This window comes from Oncorhynchus masou, chromosome 24 (assembly GCF_036934945.1).
Source record: "Oncorhynchus masou masou isolate Uvic2021 chromosome 24, UVic_Omas_1.1, whole genome shotgun sequence".
Lineage (NCBI taxonomy): Eukaryota > Metazoa > Chordata > Actinopteri > Salmoniformes > Salmonidae > Oncorhynchus > Oncorhynchus masou.
In genome coordinates, this window is record NC_088235.1 from 83,692,075 (window position 1) to 83,703,880 (window position 11,806).

The 11,806-nt window shown below is 43.4% G+C and overlaps 1 protein-coding gene across 1 annotated transcript; it reads right to left on the bottom strand.

The window, feature by feature from the left end:
* Positions 1 to 5,674: 5,674 nt before the first annotated feature.
* On the bottom strand, positions 5,675 to 11,766 carry LOC135512863 (deoxyhypusine hydroxylase-like). The gene is made up of 5 exons (XM_064935325.1): positions 11,028 to 11,766; positions 10,387 to 10,692; positions 10,199 to 10,275; positions 6,710 to 6,962; positions 5,675 to 6,426 (listed from the first exon to the last, which is right to left on the bottom strand). The coding sequence occupies exons 2-5, from the start codon at positions 10,658 to 10,660 to the stop codon at positions 6,110 to 6,112; spliced, it is 921 nt and encodes a 306-aa protein (XP_064791397.1). The 5' UTR covers positions 10,661 to 10,692; positions 11,028 to 11,766; the 3' UTR covers positions 5,675 to 6,109.
* Positions 11,767 to 11,806: the final 40 nt, after the last annotated feature.

Consider the following 11,806-nt stretch of genomic DNA (forward strand, 5'->3'; position numbering starts at 1 on the left):
TTATAGTAAAGATTCAACTGTTATTTCTTCTGGGATCCAAAAGGAAATGGAAAATCTCAGAGCACTGACACAAATGAATGTTTCTGCACAGTTGGATTGTTCAAACTGTCTACACTTGTTTTCCTATACAGTACAGGCATTATACAGAATAATTGTTTGTACATAGTTTCTTAGTTTATGCATCTGATGCTTAAATTACATTGTTAAAAAATGGATTGGGTTGCAGTTTCATTTAATTTGTATAAAAACAGGATTAGATGATTGGTAGTAACAGAGACGGGATGTATCTGATTGGGAGCCAACTTGGCAGGAAATGAGGACAGAGGAGAGAGCAGAATAGAGTGGACAGTGAATTGTTATCAGGGGACCTTAGGCAGAATGTTCTTCTGACCCAAACTGACTGAAAAAAGTTGTGGGTCTGTTTTCTTCAGAAGAAGGTTGTCTTTTCTTGTATATGCTAGGAGATTTGATCATTGTAAGGACCCCCTCTGTTGGTCTTCCACCTTTTCGCCTCGACGGCAGTCTTCCTCCTTCCCCACTCCCTTGCAGTCACACACACCTTCCTCAGACACAGTCTGCGTGCACATAATAACAGTTTTAGTGTTTGGCACGTACACATTTCTCATATAGAAATATAAAAACAAACTACTACACCTTTACATGTATGTGTTTTTGATTGAAAAGTAGCCTTAACTAGCCCTTTTAATCCACAGATCCAGCTGACATGTCTGTTCCATGGCTTCAGATTGAGGCTACAGAGTGTGAAGGTGAACTGAAAGCTGAGTATCAATGGTGAGTCACAGTGAAAGGACTCTGGATGGATTAATCAGATTACAAAGATGTCTGCCTGCCTCCCTGCCTGTCTAGTTTCTCTCTCGTGTGATCATCCCACTTTACCTGCCAAGTCACGGTACAAGTCATTGATCAGGTGTCCTAGGATGGCATAGCAGGACACTACTACCACTATGACATAGAGCACATGAGAGGGCATGTGAAAGGCATCCCGGGAAGAGGCGACGTAGGCAAACAAAGTAGAGATCGTCTTTCTCCACGGCCTGTAGGAGCTGCCAGGGGTTATAGGTCCTGGGGCGGATCCACACCTGGCAGTAGGCTGGGTCTGGGCCTCAGGACGCTCTGTGGTACAAAGCATTCTGGTCTGTGAGGAATCCATCCGCAAATTGAATTAGTTGAAAGGGGATGTTGATTAAGGGTATATGAGAATGAATTTACTATGTTGGTGAAAAACACCATCATGGAACGATATCTTGTGGAAAGATTATTTTACAAAGAAAAGAACAATGAACTGAATGGAGACTTGGTCTGTGCGGCCCATGTCCAGTATATTCTTCATACTGAGCCTTATGGCTGGTAAGACAAGAGAATAAGGGAGGTAGCAGTATCTTTTTTTTCAGGGCAGAACCCCTCAAAATTAAAGATCAAATAAGGGGAACATACAGTACATATGTTGTTACAAAGGATATCTTCATTCCCATAATGAACTTCCCTGAAGTCAACTGACAAAGACGTCTGATTTTCAGAGAATATGTTGCTATTTGTAATGTTGAGCAGTTGGTAGGAAAATATTTGTTCTGACTTCAGTTATGGACAAAGAGGCTTAAAGTGCTATTATTCAGCTCCCCTCTACCCACCGGCCCATCCCACCATTCAAATGAGGAATGCACCATTCAGTGCATTCCTCATTTGCCCAGAAATATCATCCTGTGACACTGCCCTGTCTTTCCGGAGAGCAACTTCCCTCCAAATCATGTCCCTTAATGAGGTGGGGGAGATGGAATTAAATAACAGACTCAGGAACCAGTGGAGGTTCTAGACCATTTCAACTGGGGGGGCAAGCTGGGGCCAGTTGTACTGTTAGAGGGGCCAGTTACATTAGACGTTATTGTTGTCATCGTTTTCTTCACTGCATTAGCAGGCAAAAGACCATGTTCATAATCACCATCGTTGCCACTGTCTAATAACGGATGTATAAAAAGAACGATTGCAAAAATTTGTTATGTAAAAATTATTTCATACTACACATTTAGGGGGGCCACAAGGGGGTCCAAAATTGTTGTCACAGGGGCACTGCCCCCCCCCCCCCCCCCCAGAACCGCCATTGACAGGAACGAGAGTGACTGTAAGATGAAATGTGGAGGTGTCTGAAGTAAGTACATGTAAAAGCACTTGAAGTTTCCTCATGCAACCTAAGTGCAGAAAGAGTTCTCTCAGACGGAGGAGATGGATGCCATGTAAAATACTGAATACTGCCTCCCAACAGAGCTGAGGCAGTCGAGACTGAATACTGCCTCCCAACAGAGCTGAGGCAGTCGAGACTGAATACTGCCTCCCAACAGAGCTGAGGCAGTCGAGACTGAATACTGCCTCCCAACAGAGCTGAGGCAGTCGAGACTGAAGGCAGTCGAGACTGCCTCCCAACAGAGCTGAGGCAGTGAGGCAACAGAGATGAGGCGAGACTGAATGACTGCCTCCCAACAGAGATGAGGCAGTCGAGACTGAATACTGCCTCCCAACAGAGATGAGGCAGTCCCAACAGAGACTGAACTAATACTGCCTCCCAACAGAGCTGAGGCAGTCGAGAGCTGAGGCAGTCGAGACTGCCTCCCAACAGAGCTGAGGCAGTCGAGACTGAATACTGCCTCCCAACAGAGCTGAGGCAGTCGAGACTGAATACTGCCTCCCAACAGAGCTGAGGCAGTCGAGACTGAATACTGCCTCCCAACAGAGCTGAGGCAGTCGAGACTGAATACTGCCTCCCAACAGAGCTGCCTCCCAACAGAGCTGAGGCAGTCGAGACAGAGCTGAATACTGCCTCCCAACAGAGCTGAGGCAGTCGAGACTGAATGAGGCAGTCGAGACCGAATGCCTCCCAACAGAGCTGAGGCAGTCGAGACCTCCTCCCAACAGAGCTGAGGCAGTCGAGACCGAATACTGCCTCCCAGAGAGCTGAGGCAGTCGACTGCCTCCCAACAGCGCTGAGGCAGTCGAGACTTAACAGAGCTGAGGCAGTCGAGACCGAATGCCTCCCAACAGAGCTGAGGCAGTCGAGAGTGAGGCAGTGAACAGAGCTGAGACTACTGAACAGAGCTGAGGCAGTCGAGTCCGAATACTGCCTCCCAACAGAGCTGAGGCAGTGCCTCCCAACAGAGCTGAGGCAGTCGCCTCCCAACAGAGAGACCGAATACTGAATAGACTGAGATGAGGCCTCCCCCAACAGAGCTGAGACAGTCGAGAGAGCTGAGACAGTCGAGACTGAATACTGCCTCCCAACAGAATACTGGATATTGCCTCCCAACAGTTCAGGCTAGGTTAGCATTAGCTGTATCATCATTGACTAGAATACTACACAAGTACTACATGAGCCACTCTCCCTCATCAAATGCAGAGTACTGACAGCAAAAGCATTAGCAAAACCTAGAAATGAACCTAAAGCCTTCTCTCTCTAGTCAGTAAAGGCATTACTCACTCAGACTCGGACGACCTCCTCAGGCTTGGGTGCATCCTTGATCTTCTTGAAGAAAACTTGAGACAAAAGGCTGTCTCTGTCTGCTGTGAGGCTAGCCTGCAGGGAGGACTGGAGTCCCTCTTGTCAGCAACAGGGTCAGTCGCTCTACTCCACCTGACCTTTGAGTGAAACTGGACTGAAGGGTCAAGAGTCACTCCTCTGTGTCTAACTCTAAATAAGTCTGTGTCTCTCATAACCTTCGACACCTAGACCTAATTAATCCTCAAGGGTGTTTCCTGTCAGACTAGAATGATGGCTGTGAATGAGTATGACCATGAGTAGTCAATGGCATCCTTTCTCTTGACAGATTTCATATAAATCTGGTTTCCACCAAATCATGTTTGATAGAAAGTATTTTAGATGTGTCAAAATAGATATGTATCAATTTAGTAGGACATTCTCCATAAATAGGCCAATGACTGATAATCATATAATTGGCAGAGTAGAAGGATACAATTGGAAATAATTGAAAACATATTGGATGATGTGTAATGAGCACAGACAGTTACTTTCCACATTATTCTGCATCATACATAGCCTGTTGATTATATGTTGAGTGAACAAATTACACATTTTGACACTGTAGAACAAGGAAAACAGAGATGCAAAATACCTTGCTGGGTTGAGCTGCAGACAAAGATTCCTTTGGCTGTTTCGCTGCAGTCCATACATTTCTCTGTATTGTTTCCCTGACCTAAGGCTGTATTTGGTGAATTTTCCTCTCCTTATGTGATCAGTAGAAACTAATCATCTGGTATCCATAAGATGACACACCAAGTGAAAGAAAAGAGATGTCTGCTTCTTTCACTCTGCATTGTATGATTAAATCTCTACCCAATCCGGAGATAAGCTTCAACACCAATCCGGAGATAAGCTTCCAACACCAATCCGGAGATAAGCTTCAACACCAATCCGGAGATAAGCTTCAACACCAATCCGGAGATAAGCTTCAACACCAATCCGGAGATAAGCTTCAACACCAATCCGGAGATAAGCTTCAACACCAATCCGGAGATAAGCTTCAACACCAATCCGGAGATAAGCTTCAACACCAATCCGGAGATAAGCTTCAACACCAATCCGGAGATAAGCTTCAACACCAAAATTCCACAGAGGCAAAACAAGGTCACAGCCTTAACTGTGAGTCAGAAAAACCCTCATATAATGTTAAAAATACAGTTAATTATATCCAGAAATATATTTGTCAGTTTCAAAGAAATGCATTACCTATGTGTAAAACTGTGCTCCAATGGCAGGAGCTGTGGAAGACTGAGCATTTCCCCCAGACGAAACAGGAAACACAGAAGCTATCTACTCTGAGCAGTACAACTCTGTAAGGTCAGTTATTTAGACAGGGTCATCCTCTTCCTTTCTATGGAAGGCCTCTGTGAGGACAACGGACCAGTAGATGACGGTGATGGAGGTGTTGACAACAACGATGCCAATCATGATGGGGTGCATCATGGTGACTGAGGTGTTGGTAGGTTGAGCGAAGGCCGGGCACTGTTTCCACAGCTCTGTGTTTAGCTACGTTTAGTGCACAGGAATGGGTCATTCATCCCCATTTTACTATAGCTGTGGCCCTCCCTCTCAGCATGCTGGTAATTCTCTATCCCTCCAGAGCTGACAGCTGCCATTCTTTCCACTCTCTGCAGAGCTCACAACTGAAGATGCACACATACTGTACATCACACGAACAATGTCTTTCCTCTGATCCGGGTTATGAAAAGAGTATGTTTGTACTGTTAAGTGGCTAAATTCCCAATCTGAGCCTCAAACCATCAGTCACCTAATAATCCCCAGTGTACGATTGGCTCATTCATCCCCCTCTCCCCTGTAACCATTCCCCAGGGCGTTGCTGTAAATTAGAACGTGTTCTCAGTCAACTTACCTAGTACAATAATGAAAACAATAAAGTGTAAATGCACATTTTCATTCCATTTGTAATCTTTGTCAAAGCACAGAGGATATCAATGTGTTTCAGTGTGAATGAGAAAGCTGAAGGGAAATAACTTGTAGAGTATTATTAATGTCTCAGTATGAGTGGCTGTGTGGATTAGCCATCATGATGCAATACCTCTGACTGGGCTAGAACACAGGCAAGCTACTGCCATGATAGTGCTAAACGACACCATTGTTGTATTGTCTCAATGTTATTACCTAGCCTTTATTTTCATTTGAGATTAAAAATTAAATGCGAATGACAGAGCAGAAAAGTGGATTAACAATCTCTATTGACAAATCAGGTTTGGATTTCAGATGCTTATCAGATCATTCTGAATGAAAGATAAATGTGAATGGTTCACTGAGCTAAGGTGGAAAAGCATTACATTATCTTGACAATTTATTCATGTAGCTTCCATGAAAACAATGAATAAACAAACTAAAACATGGCTGAATGCACTGTAATATCATTATTACATTGCCTTGTCTCAGAGGACAATCATCACTGGCAAGAGTCAAAATCGTTTCAATTAATGAAAATGGGTCTAAGTGATCATGAGTTATGACATCTGCGGAAAGCTTTTACAGCGCTGTATAGCAGTTCTCCAATAGCTTCCAATGTCCATGCTTGCCGTTTGGCCCTCACTGTTCCCCCTGCAGTCGTAGTAGTCCATCAGCGTACTGGAACTGTGTGCCGTTCTCATACTCCAGCATGTCCAGGGCTACCTCACAGCTCTCCTTCACCACACGCTCTGTGTCTTTCCTGTAGCGCTCCAGGATCTTCATACACTCCACCTTGCCAATGGATCCCAGGGCCTCTGCACACTCATGCCTCACCATGGCATTCTCCCCATCCAGCTCCAGAGCTGCCTGCAGCTGGGGGATGCTGGCTGGGTGCTGGATCTGACCCAGGACGTAGCCAATCTCATGGCGGAACAAGGCACTGCTACACTGAAGACCTGTGAAGTATAAAAGGGTTGAGTGAGTGTTGGTGTTTTCAGAGACGCTGTTAGGAGGGTTACGTAATGATTCAGAGACGCTGATTGGAGGGTTACGTAATGATTCAGAGACACTGATATTGGAGGGTTATGTAATGATTCAGGACAAGAAAATGTGCTTATGTGAATACAAATGTGGCTGCACATTTTGCAGAAAATAAGCTCTTCAATGCTACAAATTCACTCCTTTATTGACAATTGCCATAGACAGCATAGTCTAAGGAGGACTGCCAGTCTCTCTCACCATCTCCTAGAGCCAGGACAGCCTCCTCGGTGCCCAGGTTGCGGAGGGCGAACATGGCCCTGTAGCGCTCAAACAGCGGCAGGCTCTCATCCAGGAGTTGTGTCCTCAGCTCAGGGACAGTCTTCCTCTGGGCTGGGGGAGCAGGGTCCACAGAACAGTAAGGGTTTCCGTCGGTGCCCTCCTCTCCGTTCTGGTCCCCACCAGATGTCAGCCATTCCAGCCGCCTGACAGCCAACTGGCACGTCTCTGCCACCTGGAGGAGGACAAGAGTACTGTCATGACCATCACACAGGCACTGTCGGGACCGATTGACACCTTTCCTACGCACTTCAGTATTTGATATTCAAGACTTAGCTTATTCAGTTGCGTAACACGCTCTGCAGGTGTGGCTACCTTGCACGCTCTGAATACATTTCTTTCAACTGCTGAAAACCCTCCCACTTGCTAACCAACAGATTTTATTTGAGTTTATTCAATAGGGTTTATTACATTCATCATAAGCCATCCCTTTTAGTTTTAATTTTGTCAGACTCACTAGAATATAATTGAGAACAGGTTCAGAATATTAGGTTTCAAATAGAAAGTGTAACATGTAGTGTTGGTCCCATGAGCTGAATTTAAAAAACAATCACAGAAACATTCTATTTGTACATAAAGCTTATTTCGCTCATTTTGTGCACAAATTTGTTAACATCTCTGTTAGTGAGAATTTCTCCTTTGCCAAGACTATCCATCCACCTGACAGGTGTGGCATATAAAGAAGATGATTAAACAGCATGATCATTACACAGGTGCATCGTGCTGGGGACAATAAAAGGCCACAAATGTGCAGTTTTGTAACAACATCACAGATGTCTCAAGATGAGGGAGTGTGCAATTGGCATGCTGACTTCAGGAATTATCCACCAGAGCTGTGCCCAGAGAATTCAATGTTCATTTCTCTATCATAACCCGACCTCTGTCGTATTAGAGAATTTGGCATTAAGTGCAACCGGCCTCACAACCACAGACCATGTAGAGGTCCTGGGCTGGCATGGTTACACGTCAGGCTCCTTCACCTGCGGGATCTTCTGAGACCAGCCACCTGATTAAACTGTGGGTTTGCACAACCAAACAATTTTGCACAAACTGTCAGAAACCGTTGTCTCAGGGAAGCTCATCTGCATGCTTGTCGTCCTCACCAGGGTCTTGACCTGAATGCAGTTTGGCGTCTTAACCAACTTTAGTGGGCAAATGCTCCCCTTCAGGGCATAAAATAAACATCCCCCACCAGCCAAATGTGGGTAGATTTCAGTATAGACAGGTAAAGTCTTTCACCAGCCACGTTGGCAGGTGGTCAATTTGCAGGGCTCTACAGTGCAAGCATTACTTTTGCGAATTAAGTCAAAAGTCATGTATAAGCACACGTGCAAGTTAAAGAATGCTGCAGTAGCTATTTAAAGTATTCCTGCTGTTTTGTTTCATAGTATTTATTTGTCCAATTAGCAGCTAAGTCTATAAATCACCTCGCGCAGGGGCACTGAGTGAAGTGATGAGATACATGTTTTGCATAAAAGTAGGTCTAATTCACTTGAAATTTAACAAAGTTAGAACTAATTTCTTGGCTATTAACATTGTTTTGTTCACAAGCTAAGTTGTTTTTCAACATTGGTTTGAGTCTGCTGCTTCTACTGACTGCGAAGAGACACCCTAGTCAGATCCCAAATCTCTCTCACACGTGACAGGACTAGAGTGGCACCATTAGCACAGTAACATTCTGCCCTTACAGGGGCAGCCAAAGACTGATATTTTCATTAAAAGACTGAGGTCACAAAAAAATGACATGAAATTGAGCAATATACCACATTTCTTACTAATACATTTCTTGTTTTAGAAACAAAGCGTGGTAATCAGTATTATTATTTTTTTTAATATAATTATGGCAAACATATTTTGGCTGGTAAAATAAAATCATAGTGCCTGGTAGATTTTTTTCATCTACTGTACTTGCCACAGGAGCTGGTGGGCCAAAAAGTTAATTTTAGGTCCTGCTCACCTTCGATGGCCACTGGCACGTTGGAAAAGTGTGCTCTTCACAAATTAATTTCGGTTTCAACTGTACCGGGCAGATAGCAGACAAGGTGCATGGCGTCTTGTGGGTTGCTGATGTCAACGTTGTGAACAGAGTGCCCCGTGGTGGCTGTGGGGTTATGGAATGGACTGGCATAAACTATGGACCATGAACACAATTGCATTTTATCGATGGCAATTTGAATGCACAGAGATAGTGACGAGATCCTAAAGGCCCATTGTCGTGCCGTTCATCCCCCGCCATCATCTCATGCTTCATGATAATGGACTGCCCCATAATTCCTGGAAGCTGAAAATGCCCCAGTTCTTCCATGGCTTGCATACTCAGACATGTTACTGATTGAGCATGTTCCCACCAATATCCAACAACTTTGCACAGCCATTGAAGTGGAGTGGGTCAACATTACATAGAGTTGATCAGGCTGTTGATTGTGTTCTATGTGAATATGTCACTCTGCTTGAGGCAAATGGTGGTCACACCAGATACTGACTGGTTTTCTGATCCACGTCCCAATTGTTTTTTTTTTTAAGGTGTCCGTGACCAACATATGCACATCTGTATTTCCAGTCGTGAAATCCATAGATTAGGGCCCAATGAAATTGTTTCAATTGACTGATTTCCTTATATGAACAGTAACTCTGTAAAAATTTTGAAATTGTTACATGTTGCATTTTATTTTTGTTTAGTGTGACTATGCATATTTGTCTCCGGAAGATTAGTGTACATAGAATTACAATAGGGAGAATAGTGTGCAATAGTAGGCTATACCCTCGTCTATTGCCTGCTCTAATAGGGTTCAAACTGTTACGGCGTGGTCTCCATAACCATTTAATTAGCCTATTGTCAATAACGATCCTCAACTGCACGGTCGGAACAGCGTTTACAGAGGCTCAAATGAAGGTAAATGAAAACAAATGGAATGATAATGTAGGCTATACCAACTGAAGGGAACGAACAGTAAATTGTCAGTTGAATATGTGTGGTTATTAGGACTACTGACGGTCGATACTGATAGTGGGTAATATTTAACATGATAGGAAACGTCGGGGCAGCCTATAATTAAGACATTCGAGAATTCCCATCCTTGCAAGTTAAAAAGCAGTACAATTTAAATTCTGCATAATGGCACAGTATTTTATTAACTTTCCTACAAAGTTTATATGTTGACATGCTTCAGTTTGCTACCATATGACTGGTTTAATTTGTCTCCCGTGATTAAGGTCAAATAGATGTACAGTGAATTCGGAAAGTATTCAGATCAGACCCCTTGACTATTTCCACATTTTGTTACATTACAGCCTTATTCTAAAATTGATTAAAATTGTCCAATATTACTATATGTAAATGCTGTGTGTTTTGTTTGATTTCCACAATCTCTTTGCTACTAATTTATATCCAATATGCCTCATTTTACATACCTCGATGACTGGGTCCGCAGAGTACTCTTTCAGGATGTCAAGGACCTCGAGGTTCCCAATAGCTCCTAATGCTTCCCCTAAATAAATAAAAATTAAAAAGTGAACCGTTTAGATAAGCACTATTACATTCTGTGAACATGTTCATCAATACAGTATGTATATGAATGAGAGTGATCTGGCATACTGACCTGCTTCATGCCTGACCATAGGCTCCTGTGTTGTGTCTTTCAGAACAGTCTCTAGCGTGGGGATGGCTCTCTCATCCTGCATTTGACCCAGGCAATATGCCAACTCATGTTTCAACAGGGCAGAGTCATCCACAAAAGTCTGACTGATCCATTCTATTGCCTCTGGTCCACCCACGTTACGCAGAGTGAAGAGTGCTCGGAACCGTGTTGTCAGGTCCTGCTTTGGGTTGACCAGAATTTTTCCCACTGCTGCCACCTCCTGCTCACTTGCCATTCTGAGAATAATAATGCCTGTAGCTACTGTATCTGAAAAAGGGGGAAATATCAGAAACGGTGAGGATGTTAAATTAATTAACTGAATATGTAGTTAGCTATTGCACATCTAGTACAAAATACGAAATTCAATCAACAAACAATTTCCCCTAGTATAAAACTAGACAGCTGCATCGCTGGTTCACATCAGCTATGCTTTTCAGGCTAGCTAGCTTTTAGTTACAGAACCAGCAAGCTTACGTTACCTAGTAAAGATGTTTGATAACATGGCTAGCTAGCTAAGTTTGAATATCATGCCATATACAAGCCGAATCTCGCTTTGTAAAATAGTTCACCAAAACAGCTCAAAGATAATTAATCATACTCACTTCACTGAATGTTCTGTAACAGTTCGCTACAAGCAGCACTTCATATTTCCCACATGGACAAACAAGAAAGTTCCACAGGCACAAAGCAGAGAGGATGAGTCGACCCGAGAGGGTTTACTCTGCCCAAATTCGGTCCACGAAAATAAGACCACAAAGTGAGGAATTTTTGTAAGGAGGTCAATGAGTGTCGAATTTGGTCAACAAAATATATAATTGCTAATTTGCTACGTGAGGTTTATTTGATCGAATAGAAGTTTCGTAATGGATAGTTGTAACTGATGCACTGAGTGACGGACGCACGTGGTATGTTGGCAACTTTGGGCGAAAGAAAACTAATTTACTGTGGAGATGTGCCTGTTTTTCATATTTGCATATTTCCGTTAGGGAAGTGCACGTGTGCAAAAACTCAATTCGCATTTGCGCTCCTAAACAACGCGACAAAAAACTTGGCAAAGGTTAGTCTACAAAACTCAGTCCACTCTGTTCATAACATATTTTAGTTTTGGGAACATAAAACTGTACTGAGATCAAATGTTTCATCAATAAGAAAAGTTGCAGAATGTCGGCCAAAATCCATCTTGTTCAATCTTCCACTGCCGGCCACTGGAATTCCTCCCACTACAATTTTTAGTAGTGAGTAGAAAGTAGAGGTGAAGGCTTCACATTTATACATCCGGTGAAATATCTGTCTCTTTGTTCGATCTGTGGTTAGAGCGGTCACTCGACTATCGTGTAACAATAATAGATCATCTCTGCACACAGTCTCTGCACGTGATCAA